The 17908-nt window shown below is 34.8% G+C and overlaps 1 protein-coding gene across 7 annotated transcripts in view; it reads right to left on the bottom strand.

Moving 5' to 3' along the window:
- Positions 1-17908, bottom strand: part of Lrp1b (LDL receptor related protein 1B) — a 1777797-nt gene that overhangs the window by 83138 nt on the left and 1676751 nt on the right. For 6 of the 7 annotated variants that reach the window (XM_057755646.1, XM_057755649.1, XM_057755650.1 and 3 more), the window contains exons 77-79: positions 15868-16109; positions 2291-2514; positions 800-906 (exon numbers count right to left, since the gene is read on the bottom strand). In XM_057755646.1, the coding sequence (XP_057611629.1) occupies positions 800-906; positions 2291-2514; positions 15868-16109 (573 nt within the window). Of the gene's footprint in view, positions 1-799; positions 907-2290; positions 2515-15867; positions 16110-17908 lie in introns of those variants that run through there. The other variant, XR_009056008.1, reaches the window with a different exon arrangement.

Genomic DNA, 17908 nt, shown 5'->3' with positions numbered 1-17908 from the left:
TTATTTTAAAGTATGAAAGGTAGCCAAGCATAAATAAAAAACAAAAAAAGTAGATCATGCAAATGAACCACCATTCAATTCTTTTACTGGTAGGCACAGAGCAGGGCAGGAGGCACAGAATTTTGGATTATGGCAGTTAGCAAATGTATTATGACTGAAATGTTTAAAGTTTGGCATTAGGCAGTTTTAAATATTTGGCAAGCGAGAGAGAGGAACAAGCCGTGGGCTGTTTGATGAAGGAAAATGGAACGAGCAGGAAATATGGAACTGAGTCAAGATTGGAGCTCTGAGTGGTGCTGAGGGAGCAGAATATTGGGAGTTTTAGGTGAGCTCTGGGAAGAAGAGTGAGAAAACAAAAATAAAAACTGAATGTAAAGTCCTGTACCATGAAACCAGACATTTTACAGAAAGTAGTTATATTTGCCATCTTTGAGTTCATTTCTCTAGCTGTGCTCTAGAAATATTACCACATATATCACTAACATTAACATGTATCCAAATAAATACCCCAAAGCATTGCTAGGATCTATCAAAGCTTTATTCATGTAAGAAGCTACTAATAGACTTATGACTTAAGCAGTTTTCAAATAACATCTTAAAATGAAGGTGGCATATGATAATAACTCGTTTAGAGTTGGGAAACAAGACTATAGAATGTAAATGACTTCTGTAACATCATACTACACCATATTTTATCTACTCAAAAATGTTTTAGCATGAAGAATACTAGAAAAAAACTGTTATTATTAATAAGCCTATCATCTAGCTTCATCTTTACTGCATGCCAAATACATCATACCTGTGGGTCTCTGTAAGTTTTTTTGTACTAAAATCCTCCTCAGAGTGCCATCCATGGCTGCTTCTTCAATATGGGAGTGGTCCCCAATTACAGTCCAGTACATCATCCTGCAGAGAGTTGGTCAAGGAGATTAGTTTAGCTTGGCGACAGTGCTGTAAAAACTGCTGTCTTCCTTTACCAGTGTCTAATTAGATCACATGTGTCAAGTGATCCAGTCACCCCATTAAGCATATTCCTGACTTAAATTGATGTTCAACTCCAACAGCCAATTGTGTAAAACAATATTGCAAATAAAACCTTTCCCAAATGTCATTGTTGAGGTATTTCATTTAATAATATACATCATAGCTTATTATTTGTTGTATAAATTTTAGTTTTGAAAACCCCATAAAAACCTCAAGAGAAAACTATTTTAAAAGCTTGTAGTCATCTTATACTGGCATATACTTTAATATAATAGAGATGATACAAAAACAAGTGGGTTATAAAAGTAAAGTAATTATTTAAATGGAAAACAGACATAAAACTGGAAGGGGGACATGGTGGGCAAGGGGCTTTGAAGGAGTCATAGTGGGGAAGAGGGTGACAATAGGATCAAAATACTTTATATACATGTAGTAAAAATTTCTCAGAGGAGGTGGAGGGAGCTGGGAGGACTGGAGGGAGGGAAAGCTGAAGCTGGATGTATTATATGAGAGAAAAATCTATTTTCAATATTTATTAATTATAATTATTATATAATTATAATTTTAATTATAATTTAAAAATATTGAAATCATTAGAACGATCCAGAAAACAGTACTTTTTTCTTACTCTTTTCTTTTTTTCAGATAGGAAAGCCCAGGCTAGCCCTCAAGCTCCTTACACAGCTGATGCTGGTCTCGCACTCCATATCCTTCTGTCTCCAAATGTTGAAATTACAGGAAGAACTAAGTAGTTTTGAAAAGGAAATTGTCTTTTCATTTAGTGGATAAGATTTTCTACAACTCTAGTTGTAGGTATTTAAGACTTTCATTTAATGTTTCTTTTCAACATTGCATGGATAGGCTTTTCATTTTTTAACACAGAAAGGACATCTTCAGATTAAATAATAAAAATGTAAAGAGATTTAAATATGAGTATATGTCTTTATATATTGTTTTCCTTAAGCTCTAAACATTATGTTTAATATTTTTAAAGTCTAGAAAATTCAATTGATGTTTAATAATAATAGTCATGTGATCATCATGTCAGTTCCACTGTTTTATAAGCCAAACAAATAAATATATGAGACAAGAAGATAGTCACAAATGTATTAATTTCATAATATAGAAAACATTTATGAAAATATTATGTGTCAATATCTGAGAAAGGAAAAAAATTACGAAAGAACAGGATGGAGATATTTGGTATTAGAAAAATTTTCAACACTGAATAAAAATGCAGAACAAAATCTATAAATGTGGATATCCATATTCTATTGAGAAACAAAAACATCAAGCATCAACCTACCCTCTTTTAGGATTTACAGCAATAGCATAGGGCTCGCCAGCCATATTAGTCAACAGTCTGGTGCAGTTGGGGCCATGGAGCTGCCCTACATTGATGGAGTACCTCAGGCTAGTCCAATGAGTAGTATAGTAGCTAAACCAGTGCATTCTGGAATGATCAGTCCAATAAATATTTCCTGCAACCCAGTCAACTGCAATGTCTCGAGGTCTTTTAAATTCAGGACACTAGAAGAAAAAGAGAAAAGCAATATATCACACTATTCTCCAGGGGAAATAAGTATCATTTTTTGTATCTACACATTAGGATAGAAGGAACGATAAGAAATATTCTAGGTATTATTACATGATTTTGTTTTCTATCATTACAGAGACTTTTGATTTCCATCATTCCATTAATATAAGAGCAATACCTTATATTCCTAACTTTTGCTTAATGTCATGTCTGAAATTTACCTATATCCTCTAGTATTTTATTTACCAATGGTCTTATTAATAGATGCAATTTGATTTTATGGTTATAAATTTATGGTACTGATTTGCTTGTTAATATTCAGTCAGTTCTGTCCACTTATGCTGTTTACAAGTCATTGCAACATGATGTACATTTTTGTACATGTTAATCAGAGTATACACACTCGTTTTTTTAAAAAAAAACCTATATTTTCAGGAATATAAAGGTTTAATCCTAAAATATACAAAATATACACATATGTTCACCTTGAATAAATTGTGTTTTAAAGTCTTTAACTAATATACATTTAAGCAATGTGAAAACAAAAATTTCTCTGGATATCTGCCACATACAATTGGCTTTACAATTTGAAAAAAAGTAGTTTAGACAGATACATTAACATAGCATAAACTTTTCAGCATGTTTTCAGGAAAGCTGAAATATCTGTTTCAGAGCTTGGCTATTTTAATTATTCTGTTTTCCAGAATTATCATGAGACAAAGGTAAAGGAATTCATGTGAAATGTTAGCAAAAATATATTTGTTGAACCCTTCAGTAACTTCATCACAATGAATGGAAATAATTAAACAATTAACTTGACATGGTCAGGTTTATTGTGAATAACCAGAAGTAAGAAAGGATTCCCAGGGGTATTAAATATCAAGATAGAAGCAATTGTTTCAGGTGATAACCATTAGGATCTGGTCAGAGTGGGGAAATGTTATTTTAACATATAGTCTTTTTCATGATTCAGTGAGGAACAGACGAGAGTGGTTCTCTCAAAAGAATACAAGGGATCAGAGATCAGTGATTCCAAGCCAGTGCCTGCTGCTGACTACTAGTTCCTAGGAGAAAGGAAAAAGCCTTAAATAAACCATGGAACCCAGAAGCATTTTTCCATATGGGAACAGAGATTCAGAAAGGGCAGAAAATATGTTAAGCAGATCCTTGTTTGCTGAGTAACCAACACCAGCTATTTATCTTATTCTTTTTATTTTGGTATGGTGTTTCATGTTGCTCAGACTGACCTTGGATTTGATCGATAGCCCAAATTTTGAATTATAATTTTCCAGTCATAGTCTTCAAAGTGACTAGGATTGCAAGCCTGAGCCACAAAGACCACTTGGAATATTCTAATGATCTCTAGCATCAAAAATTTTATATATTTTGGCTTCTTAATAATTATAACATTTAATAGTACTGCATGTCTCTAACAAAAAATACTATATGTATATTCAATATGCTCAAAGCTTTACCATTTAAATGTAAAATGCTGAGATCAATGCTCTCTAGAAATGTTATATATTATTCATATGACAAAAACATAGATAGCTAAGATATCAAGTTATTTTATATACTTCTCCAAACTTTTTTTAATTAATTTATTTATTTAATTAGTAAAGATTTCTGCCTCTTCCCCGCCACCACCTCCCATTTTCCTCCCCCTCCCCCAATCAAGTCTTCCTCCCTCCTCAGCCCAAAGAGCAATCAGGTTTCCCTGCCCTGTGGGAGGTCCAAGGACCACCCACCTCCATCCAGGTCTATTAAGGTGATCATCCAAACTACCTAGGCTCCATGGGATGTACTCACTCATATTTGGTTTCTAGCCATAAATAAAGGACATTAAGACTATAATTCTCCAAACTTTTTAAAAATTCAGCAGCAAAATTTTGTTGACTGTATTTTTTGATATTAGCAGAATTTAAAAGTAAATAAATCATCAAATGGCATATACTTTGCATGTCAATGTAAATCATAAGCTTACAAACATGAAAGACAGTGTGTTAAATTGCTACTCTATGCTGTTTCAAGCCTGGCATTGAGTACTATCACGTTTGTAACGTCAGCAGAACAAACCTTTGTGGTGCAGGAAGTGTGATGTTACTGATCCTTCTATATCAAAGAAAAATATTTTTCTGTTGTCAGATTTAAACACAAACACTCAAATTCTTTTCTTACTTATATCAGGGTCAAAAACTATGGTAATTTCATTTAAATTCCTTTCTTTTAAAATTAGTCTTTTATGTTATTTTATTTATGACGAAAAGACTGTTTATTCTTCAGTTTTTGTGTGTAACCCTGAGACACAGATGACTGCAAAGTTCCATCCTTCACATTTTAGAGAACATTGCAGTTGGATTTAGTGGTACATCTTCCAGGTAACTGGTGTATTGAAAACGGAACCAACATGACTTCTTTAAATACAATCATATTGTTTCTAGTTTAAAGTACATGTCTAGAAAAATAAAAGGGTTTGCATTCATTTTAACCACCAGGGATCCCGGTAGTGTGACGTAAAAATCTCTCCTGCCTTGCATTTGCCTGATCGCTAAGGAGGTTAAACATGACCTTAAGTGTCTTTTGGCTATTTGAACTTTGAGATTCCATCTTACACCTGTCAGAATGACTAAAATCAAAAACACCAATGATAGCATATGCTGGAGAGGATGTGGAGTAAGGGGAACACTCATCCATTGCTGGTGGGAATGCAAACTTGTGCAACCACTTTGGAAATTAGTGTGGCAGTTTTTCAGGGAATTCGGGATCAACCTACCCCAGGATCCAGCAACATCGCTGTTTGGAATATACCCAAGAGATGCCCAATCATACTGCAAAAGCAATTGTTCAATTATGTTAATAGCAGCATTATTTGTGACAACCTGGATGCCCCTCAATGGAAGAATGAATAAAGTGTGGAATATATACACATTAGAGTACTACTCAGCAGTAAAAAACAAGGACATCTTGAATTTTGCATGCAAATGGATGGAAATAGAAAACACTATCCTGAGTAAGATAACTCAGACCCGAAAAAAATGAATATGGTATGTACTCACTCATTAGTGGACTCTAGTCATAAACAAAGGACATTAAGTCTATAGTTCGCAAGCCTAGAGAAGCCAAATAACAAGGTGAACCCAAAGAAAAACACATATAGATCCTCCTGGAAATTGGAAGCAAACAAGATTGCTGGGCAAAAGTTGGGAGCATGGGGGTGGGGGTAGGGGTGGGGATAGGGTTGTGGGAAGGGGAGAGAGGGAGAGGAAAGGAAGAAAGGAAAGACAATAGAGAGCTTGGGGGAGTGGAGGGTGGAGATGGAGGAAGGGCAGATATAGGAGCAGGGAAGAAGATATCTACATTAAGGGAGCCATTTTAGGATTGGCAAGAGACTTGGCTCTAGAGGGGATCCCAGGTGTTCACGGGGATGTCCTCAGATAGGTACTTGGGCAACAGAGGAGAGGGTGCCTAAACTATCCTTGTCCCACTATCACACAGATGATTATCTCTAATATCACCATAGAATCTTCATCTGGCGAAGGATGGAGACAGAGACAGAGATCCTCATCAGAGCAACGGACTGAGCTCCCAAGTTCCAGTTGAAGGGCAGAAGGAGGGAGAAGACGAGCAAGGAATCAGGACCGGGAGGGGTTGGTCCACCCACTGAGACAGTGTGCCTGTTCTAATGGGAGCTCACCAAATCCAGCTGAACTGGGACTGAACGAGCATGAGATCAAACTGGACTCTCTGATTGTTGTTGACAGTGGGAACTGACTGAGAAGCCATTGATAAAGGCACTGGGACTTGTTTTTACTGCATGTACTGGCTTTTTGGGACCCTAGTCTATTTGGATGCACAGCTTCCTAGGCCTGGATGTAGGGTGGAGGACCTTGGACTTCCCACAGGGCAGGGTTCCCTGACCTCTCTCAAGCAGGGAGGGGGAGGGAGGACAGTTAGTGGGGGAGCAGGAGGGGAATGGGAGGAGGGGAGGGAGTATAAATTTTTGAATGGAAAAAAAAACAAAAAAATTAGAAAAAATAATTTGCTGACTCTTTTGCTTCTGTTTTCTTTAAACTCCTTGATTGTCTGATGACATTTCTGACTGCTGCTTTAAGTTCTGTGCCCCAGGATTCATCTAGACAATTTTCATTTGAGAACATTCTTTGGGACAGGTGGACTAAGAATTTCTATGAGGCTCTTTTAGTCTTTCAGTCACTTGTGGTTTTGTGTTGATGTCCACATGTATGGACTTCTGTTGCTGATTTTATTACCTGGTTTTTAGATCAAGGAATGTGCCCGTGTTTTCTTATACCTACAAAGCTTAATATTGTGTCAATGTTGGCGATATTTATTTAATTCTGACTGAAATAGTGATAACATCAGTGGCAATATTAATTCTAGGGAAAGGATGGTAGCAAATTAAAAATACAAGGAGATATTGATTCACAGCACTTAATGTTTGCTGATTTCCATGATGCAGGGTGCTTTATTTACATAAGAAGGACAAGCAAGAAGATATTGCTCATCACTACTCATAAGGGCCTTTTCAGATTATCATGCAATTACATCTTTTCCTTTTGTTTTGAACCATCCCCACATTCTTTCTTGCTCTCTTTACAATTCATAGACTCGTCATTCATTACTAGCACATGCATATATGTATATATATATATATCATGAATATACCTCTTAAGGCTTAACTATAACCTGCACAATCTGTGTTTTATGTGTAATATATATTAAATAACAATTTGGTGTTCTCTTTCCTGGATAATATTATTTCTTTCACTTTTCATCATTCTTTAGTTGCTTGTAGTTTTCTGTGTTAGGGCTTCATGGAAGTTCAAAGATTTTGAGTGATATCATCCAAGAAAAGTGATTAATACTAAATAGTGAAGAGAGACAAGGACAGGGGCTCCTGTTACAGTTTAAATTCTATCTGATAAAACAAAAAGCTAAAACAACAGATTATGTATTCTGAGTCACAAAAACAAGAAAGAGAACAGCGTGGAAATACAGAACAGTTCATTATGAACCATGTAACCCTAAAAAGACAGAAAGAAAAGCAAAACAAATCAAAGCATGTATAATATTAGAAAGAAATAGAACATAAAATTGTTCATTGGTTCTGAAAGTTAGATCGGCTAATAGGTCAATGCATCTGACAACACAGTGACATGTTCTGTTTGGAAGAGTGTGAGCAGATGACCATTCTGACAAATGAGGAGTTTTTTTAATACAGGTACACAAATTAGAAGACATGTGCTGCCTGCTTTCTTCACAAAAAATAAAAGGTCTCCATTCTGTTAAGATTTCTAAAGACACAGAGAAGTTAAATACCCTGAGGCATCTTCCTATAAATACATTAGTCAACTGAATGGATTCATTAAACCTTGAAAAGAAATTGACAGCTTAATTGTAACAAAATTGGAAGTTTGTACTTTAAATATCAAATCCTGTATTCTATACATTGTATGTTATCTGTCACAATTTTAGCTTCAGTACTAAAAATACTTTTCTGAACACATTTGTTGTAAAATAAAAAAAGAAAGGACCCATAAAAGTGTTTAAGCAATTAAACTCTGGATCTCATGCCTCCTTTTTAAAAAATGTTATATTTGACAATATATTACAAGAAACTTTAGTGGCCTGGTCTATAAACTCACCTAACACCCTAAAACTTTTGACACTCATCCTACAGTCTGGTCAAGTCCGAGGCAATCAGATGAGAGGCTTGTCAGAGTTGGCTCACATCTGACATAGAACCACAAAAAGAAGTCTACATGCCCAAGCCTAACCACAGAATCATCCAGTTTGCAAAGTGATGACAGTATGTATCTCCTTACCCAAATTGACCAGGCGTATAGAAATGTTCTCAAGCCAGGCGGTGGTGGTGCACATCTTTAATGCAAACACTCAAGGGGCAGAGACAGGGGAATCTCTGTGAGTTGGGGGCCAGCTTGGTTTACAACGCAAGTTCTAGAACAGGCTCCAAAGCTGCAGAGAAATCTTGTTTCAAACTCCACCCTCCAAAAACATGTTCTCAAATAAAAATGACCTAAATGGACAGCAGGACACAGATCTTAGAGATACAATCATAAACTTCATCAAAGAATTGATGGAGTTTAAAGAAGACACAAAGAACTAAATGAATTTAATGAGAACAGTAATAAAAGCCTGATTGATGTCCCTCCAAAATTTACAAAGAGATGTCTGAATGAAATGATGAAGGAAATTCAGTATTTTAAAGAGCAAATTTTGTAAAGAATTAAAAACATTGATGAAAACTCAAGCTGAAATGGAGATGAAATTTAAAATTCCAGTAATCTAATTAGAAAACTCACTAAAACCACTTATAAGTAAAATGAATTACATAAAAATGTAAATACCAAAATTTGAAGATAATGTAATTAGACTGTACAAACTAAAATACCAAAAGAAACGCACATGCACATGTGCACACACGTGGAATATGAAACAACTTTTCGGCAATATTAAAAAACAGTGTCTTCTTGCTCGTGCTCTGTCTCCTGCTCTTGATTTGGACCTTGAGATTTCAGTCCGGTGCTCCAATGTGGGTCTTTGTCTCTGTCTCCTTTCATCTCCTAAATGTTTTTCTTTGGGTTCACCTTCTTAATTAGCTTCTCTAGGATCACGCATAATAGGCTCAACGTCCCCTATTCATGGCTAGAAACCAAATATGAGTGAGTACATCCCATGTTCCTCTTTTTGGGTCTGGCTCACCTCACTCAGGATAGTGTTTTCTATTTCCGTCCATTTAGGGATCCCGGATTACTCTTAGGGATGATGAGGGAGGGGGAACTTGATGGGGGAGGAGGAGGGAAATGGGAGGTGGTGGCGGGGAGAAGGCAAAAATCTTAAATAAATAAATAAATGCAAAAAAAAAACCAGTGTCTTCTAATTACAGTCATAAATAAAGAGAAGGTATCCCATGCCAATAGGATAAGCTAGATATTAATCAATATAATTGAGAAAAACTTCCCCAAATTAAGGAAACCCATACCTAGACAGATATAAGAATGCAGAATTTGACAAAATCAGAAAAGATATTTCCAATAAAAATCATAGTTAAAATTTTAATTATACAGAAATAAGAAAGAGTTTTAGAAACTGCATGAGCTAAAAAGCACAAGTTGCATATAAAGAAAATCCCATCAGGCTAATAGTGGTATCTTTAGTGGTAAGTTGGAAAGCCAAAAAAGTCTGGAATAACCTCAATAATATCATACATGCCAAGCTAGAGTTCCATACCCTTCAAAACTATTCACCATAATTGGGGACACAGGCATTTTCCTATGACATAAACAGGATAAGATGATTCATGCCCATTAAACTATCATTACAGAGAATACTGGAAGGAATACATCAGACTGAAGAGAATAATCAGCCAAGAGACTATAGCAGAAAACAACCTCAAATGAATCAAAGGCCTCAGTGTGAAATCTCAACAATAAAAATGCTAGAAGAAAATTTAATAGCACTCTAACCAAGCAAATGAAAGACTTGGATGACAAAATCTTCAAGTTATTGAAGAAAGAATTTGAGGAAGATATCAGAAGATAGAAAGGTCACCCATGATTATGGATTGGCCAAAGTAAATTTGTTTAAAAGGCCATCCTACCAAAAGCAATCTACAGATTCAGTGCAATCCTTATAAAAATTTCAACACAATTCTTCATAGTTCTTGAATGGACAATTCTCAACTTCATAACACACATATACACACACACATATATACACACACACATACACACACACACACAGATATACACACACATATACACACACACACAAACAAAAAAAAAACAATCTTGAACAATAAAAAGATCTGCTAGAGGTCTCATTGTTCCTGTTATCAAGTAATACTACAGAGCTTTAGCAATAAAAACAGCATGATATTGGCATATAAACATACAACTTTATCAATGAAATTGAATTGAAGACATATCACAATTCCTCACTTGATTGTTGACTTAAAGAAATCAGAAAAACACACATGAAAAGAAATGCAGGGTCTTTAACTAGTGGTGCTGGACAAACAGGATACAGAATATATAAGAATCTAAATAGATCCATACCTATCACCCTGCACATAACTCCAAATGGATCAAGGCCTCAGTATTATTCAGATACACCCAACCTGGTAGCGAATAAAGAAACTGGGGAATGCTCTTGAAATCATTGGCATCAGAGACGTATTTCAAAAGAGCACAATGTGTGGGTACTAATGTGACTAGCAAATGGCACCTCATGAAACTTAAAAAGCTTCCATAAAATAAAGGACACTGTCATTTCGAGAAAAAAAATTAAAAAAAATTCTTTACCAACTCCACATTTGAAAAAGAGCTAATATTCAAAATAAAGAACAAAGAAACTATAAAACAAAACAAAACAAATAACCTAATACAAAATGGGACACGGGTCTAAACAGTGAATTCACAATAGAGGAAATCTGAATGGCTGAGAAATACATAAAGAAACATTCAACATCCTTAGCCATCGGGACTATTCTAATTTGACTTGCCATCTTATACCTACATAGGCTAATAACTAGACTTAACTAAAAATTAAGAGCCCAGGAATCTCCCCAAAAGGAAGAAAAATGAAATATATATATATATATATATATATATATATATATATATAATTCTAAATAAAAATGGAAAACTAGAAATCAAGGATAAAATTGGGAGGTGAATGGACATGCAGAATAAAGGAAGGAATGTCAAAAGAGACAACTAAGAAATGAAACTTACTACTGTAGAAGATCCCCTAATGGTATATTAGAATTCTACATAACGTCACCTTATAGGGACACTATGCCCAACTAGACATTTTACATCACAGAATAAAACTTTGGTGCCTGGAATATTTTAAACCCTATTTTGACCAATGGGTCTTCAGAGACACCCCCAAATATCACAGGATAGTGTCAAGGCTTTCTAAAACCTAATGGGTGGTAAAACTTATTGCTAAAGATATTTTGTTTGTCTGTCTAGACAGGGTTTCTTTGTAGCTTTGGAGCCTGTTCTGGAACTAGCTCTTGTCCATCAGGCTGGTCTTTAAATCACAGAAATCTATCCGCCTCTGCCTCCCAAATGCTGGGATTAAAGGTGTGTGCCACAACCGCACAACTCTGCTAAAGATTTATTATCAAACATGGAAAAATCGAACTGATAGTCAGCTAGAATCTTTACCTCTGCTGGCAAGATGTCATCAGACTAAATATTACTCTTCATGTTACCAGAAAAGAAAGGTAATCATCAGTATTACCCAGGTACCAACTGTGCTACTTACAACAGAGACATGTCTGCAAGATAAACTAGTATAATCATGGCATAAATGCTATAGAAGTAACAAGCTATTTTTTGATTGGATTTTAGGACCATGTGATGGGGACAATACTTGACATGGCAAAAGTGGACAGGAACCTGTGACTAGATGCACAGTAGACCCAAGGGAAACCCTTCCATTAATTCTGCTACAGGAACATAAAAGCAAAATGAACCCTAACAATATATTGCTACACTCATGGAACAGAACATCACTTAACCTTTATCAGAGATGTTTCTTCTTGCAAAGTTGGTAATTAACAAATAGCTCCAGAACTAGAAAATGTGGAACTATTCAGAAGTCTTTTAGCACTCAGTTCTAAATGGGACATTTTTATCTCACCATTTCCTTCATGGTTCAGAGATCTGTGCAAAAGAAGAGGCAGAAAGATTTCAAGAGCCAGAGGTAGTAGGTGGCTCCAAGGAAACAATGTCTTCCAGACAGAAGAGGACCAAAACAGATATGAAATTATAGAGACGGGACAGCACACACAAGACCTACACAGATGTAAATCAGACAGAATCCTAGAACTGATAAGGGGAAGTAGACACAAGGTCCCAGTCCTAACCAAGAATCTATATCTAACGGATACTGGGAAAGAGAAACCATCTTTCTCCAATGGAGCATCAACCATGTGTAGAAGTAATTGGCCAATACAAAATAAACTCCATTGATTTTTGTGTACTTTTTGTTTTGTTTTAGTATTTTTGTTCTATTCATTTACTTTTTTTATTCTACATATTTTGCTTTTAATTTTTTTTTCCTGATTCATTATTTTAAAGAGATGGTGAGGGAGGAATCTGAAGTTGGGTAGGTAGGGAAGAGGGGAGTGCTGGGAGGAGTCTGGGGAAAGAATACGATTAAATATATTACATTTAAAATTTTAATTAAAATGTTAAGGAAAATAAAAGAAATTGACAGGGAAAAAAGCCAATGTATCTACCATTTGGTTGGGGTTTTTTTCTCTTCTTTGCCTGTAGAGTTAGATATCAAAAGAAATGTTTTAAAATCATGCTTAGGGAAAATTCTTGAATTTTGTTTTTCAGGAGTACAGAAGCTCCAGTTAATATTATTCCACACTTTTATCGAAACTTAGAAGACAAAATAGATTGTATACTCTCTGATCTAATTGGTGACCAGCTGGTGACTGTTAGAAAGACACAATTTTACCTGGCATATGAAAGGACTTTTTATACACAAGATGGATTTCAGATAAATAACAGGCTTGTGTAAGAACTTGACAGATGCAAACTCCATTGAATGTCTTTGTGAAATCACCTGGAATGGGCTTCAGAATGATTTGATTCAATATGGTAATTATTTTTCAGATGTCTAGTTTAGAGCCAGAGATGTTAATTTATCTGAAATTTATACTAAACCAAGGTGAGAGTACATTTCTCCCTTATTATCCATTAAGACTCTCAGATTGCAAAGCAATAGGGGAGAGCACAATGCAATTGCTTTCATTGGAGAAGCTTTCATTTTTTTAAAGATAGTATAGCTCATGAAATTCTTGAGAATTTCATATAGAGACAACTGCTAAAACCCATGGCTCAGCAGTCCACACTGTATGATCTTGGCATTAATTCAGCTACTGGCTGACTCATGATCAACACATTAGTGGTCTTCAGTAAATAATGTTACCCTGCAGCAATCCACAGCTTCCCCTTTGAATTCTGCTAGTTATGATCATTCAGAAAGGAATAAACAAAATAGGCGGCCGGGCGGTGGTGGCGCACGCCTTTAATCCCAGCACTTGGGAGGCAGAGGCAGGCGGATCTCTGTGAGTTCGAGACCAGCCTGGTCTACAAGAGCTAGTTCCAGGACAGGCTCCAAAACCACAGAGAAACCATGTCTCGAAAAAAGCAAAACAAAACAAAACAAACAAAAAAAAAACCAAAAAACAAAATAGGCTAGACTTTGTAAGAAAGTCATCACAATCATTGAAAAGAAAGTTAGGTTTCATATGCTGTTTCAGATAGGTCTAATGAAAATCCTTATCAGTGATTATAAGCGATTTTCTAATAAAGTTAGGAAAAGGTTTAAAAAGACACTAATGTAAATAAAATGTACACTGCATAAATAAAAGATGCATGCAGATACATTTGTCTGTATAAAAATAAAAAAATTATCAAATATTGAATGATTTTGACTTATAATCTATAAATATTATGTTTATTAAAGAACACCAAATATATATCACCTTACCTAAAAATAAATGATTTTAGTTGAAAAATCACACCAAAATTAATTAAACATATAAGTGACTTTTAGCAAACATCGGATCAGATATGAGAGCTGCAAATTATCTCCAGCATCATGTCAGTCAATTTCATCAATATTGTCACTGCAAGCAGGTACAAAGTATTTACAATGTACTTGGCGATTATTAAATTTTAACATATTTCATGTAATGAATATTTAATAATTATACAATATGTAATTCATTAGTTTTCAATTCAATTCCTAAAATTAGTAGTACAAAGAAACTAAAGAACAGATACAGAATGGGAACAGAATTCAAAGCTGGACCGATAATGATCTTCATGACACCAACTGCAAGCAAATAAGTCCAAAAGCAACTTTCATTTTTATGAATGAAATGAAAGCAGACATCATTTTTAGAGCTAACATTTGCATAAACAATGACTATGTGCCATCTTGTGGTCTAATAGGTAGAACGGATATTTCTGCAGGATGAAAGATTAAATGACCTGCTAAATGTTCGCTGACTGTCCTAGGCCTGTTCTGAGTACATATGAAATTTACCTAACACTGTTTATGGCAAGATGACTTGAATAACACCTAGTTACACTGGGAATTTTATGAACAGTTTATTTAATCTAAATCTGAATTTATTAGTTTTGTTAATATTAAATTTACGCCAGAGTAGATATCTCAGCAGTGCAGAATGTGAACAGCTCGGGCAGACGACTAAGCTCTTCTTAGAACACCCTTGTAAGCTGGCTCAAAACTACCTGTAACTCAAGCTTCGCAGATGTCCTGGCTTCCAAAGGCACCCTTATTGAGGGGTACATGCCCCCTACCCCCAACAAAATAATTCACTTCAGTGAAAATAAGAAGAGGATATTAAAAATAAATTTATAATATGTTTCACACTGATCAAATGTCATTCATGTAGCTTAAATATTTTATAGCATAAAAGAAGGCTGTATTACACACTGCACCAAAGAGCATTCATATGGCTCTTATCTTTGTGATGGGTTCTGTTGTAAAAAAAAAAAATAGTGAGGAATTGAAACAGGCACCGTTGTTCATTTCAAGTGTACAATTCAATTAGGCCCTGCCGAGGTCCTACTTGACTTTAGGTCTTGTAGGAAATAGCCAAGCTCCTTCAAAATACACATCCATCTCTCTTTTCCTCCAGGTTACTTCAAACTAAAATAATACACAATAACTTGATAATCTCTAATACAAATACAGATTGTTGATTACTGTAAGTCTAAATAAATTCTCTGCTTTATATTTCTCATCACAAATAATCGTGACAGCCAACAGGCCCATCATATGGTGTTCTGGTATACATGTTCTCAAATCATCATTCTCAAAAGAAGGAAGGGATAGTGAAGATCCTAGTAGGTTTCTTGTCCCATAAGTAGATTTGTGATATGGTTAAAATTGAAATCATTATCTCAATAACATTTTTTTCCTAATGCAAAACGTACATGGATTTTCCATTCCCACATTAAAATGAAAAATGCTTCTGTTCACAATATACGGATTTTATATGTAAAACACAAAATGTTTAAAACTGCCAGTTGCTATTCATTTTCATCCTTAATAGCAAAGGCAAATGCATTCAAATGAAAAGAATCTGGAATTTAGTAAACATGGTGCCATGAAAATAAAGAAAATATTTATTTTCATGTGGGATGAATAAACGATTCTTAACTCTTTATACACTTTTTGATTTTTTTTTCAATCAAGGATGTGCAAAGAAGGCGTGGCCTTCAGATATTTTATTATTTACTTACAATCAAGCCACTGTTCGTTTGCCACTTTTCTCTGCCATCGATCATTTTGTAGAATATCCCGCCTGGATTGAACTGAGTACTCCAGACAACCACATTTCTTTGATAATACACATCCATCCCTGTTATTCTTGAATTATGTTCAACATGAGAAATCTGCTGATGACCGCCACTGTAGTTGAATGGATATACAAAACCCAGGATGTGAGTGTCATTAGCTATGTAGAGAGCTTGATCTTCAGAGCCTGCAGATCATTATAATAAAATACAAAATAGAGGAAATTTCAACGAGGGCAAAGTAAACAATGTGCTTTCAATTATCGTCAATTGTTATTCTCTATACAGTTTCTTCCAAAGTGAAAAGCAACTAGTTTTCTATGATCTTTCACTCTCCAGGACAAAGATTTCTGGTCAACACTTTTGTAAAGTAATCGATAGGTGTCTCAGGTTTTCTAAAGACAAAACTTAATTTACGTGTATAAATTAGGCATTTGAAAAGAATGTCTTTGGCAAATCACAACATATTGTGTTCTAATGTTTTGTTTCTTGGTGTTTAAACGCTGTCCTATATTCTCATTTAATTAAGAAAAAGCCCTCTGTTGTTTTTTTGTTTGTACGTATGTAAATGGATGCTGAATTATTACTCCTTATGGCTACAGAAAGGAAAGGTTATTTTTTTCCTTGTGTCCATGTAATTTTATATAATTAGAACTATTGCATTCTTTTTATTTTATTTTTTTCAGGGCTGGTACAAAATCCCATCACTAATCCGGATTCTGCACTGCTTTGTTATCATTTTAACAGGTTTCATTCTTTTTTTTTTTTTTTTTATTCCTTTTTTTGGATTTTTCGAGACAGGGTTTCTCCTTAGCTTTTTGGTTCTTGTCCTGGAACTAGCTCTTGTAGACCAGGCTGGCCTCGAACTCACAGAGATCCGCCTGCCTCTGCCTCCAGAGTACTGGGATTAAAGGTGTGCGCCACCACCGCCTGGTCTTAGGTTTTATTCTTTGTTATATTAAAGTTTTGTAATTTCCATTTTATTTCCAATTAATGGGACAGCATATCCTAATTTTGACATCTATGACATACTAATAACACTTTCATACCGATTGAAAGGTAAAACCATATGGGAATTCCGATTTTCTTAAAATATAAAGAAATTGAGTTGCATATGTAACTCTTGCAAATAACCATGATAAAAATAATAATGTATGCTGAAATGTAGTTGAACTCGTCACATTTATGTATAAATGGTGGGCCATATTCTCTCATTTTCTCCCAAATTTTGCATCACTCAATTTGATAATATATAACTCATTAATAGTCTAAATGTTTCTCAATAATTAAAATCTTTTAGCTATTATGTTAATTCCTTTTCATTGTTTTCTTTACAAAACTCAGGAAAATAGATATGAGTGCTAAAATTTGTTAAATGAAGAACAGAGACTCAAGACCTCAATAACTTCCTCCAGGTCATGGAGGGCGGAAAGTGTAGTGGTAGGATTCACATTTAAGTACATAAGTACACCTACCACCATTCACATGCATGACACATGACATCAGTTTTCTCATGGAACTATGTCTTATACCCTATAATTGAGAATATTAAAGCTATGTAATTTTGTAAAACTACATTAGCAATACAATCTATTTATTCACTAGTCTAGGACCCATATCTGTCCTTTAAACTTTTTTTTAAAAAACTGTATCAAAACACTGAAAAGATATGAATTTAGAAATATGACTTTATATTCAAACTTTAAGAGGTCCCACACAAAAAGTTCCTCTCTTTATAATACTTTTCCTTATGATTTCACTGTGATACAGTGGTCCAAAAATTTCTTACATTTACTTACATAGAATCATCAATGGAAGCATTTAGGCCATCAAACTAGTGCTTAAACTTTTTATTCCACTGACAAGTTGCTTCAAACACAAAGTAATTGTAACATTTTTCTCTATATTTAATCATTCTCTCTGTAAGTTACTTAGAATTTGACTATTTATGAAAATAGAGATAAAAGTGATCAGGGTCTAGTGGTAT

This window comes from Chionomys nivalis, chromosome 22, assembly GCF_950005125.1.
Source record: "Chionomys nivalis chromosome 22, mChiNiv1.1, whole genome shotgun sequence".
NCBI classification, from domain to species: Eukaryota; Metazoa; Chordata; class Mammalia; order Rodentia; family Cricetidae; genus Chionomys; species Chionomys nivalis.
This window is presented reverse-complemented; position numbering and strand designations above follow the sequence as displayed.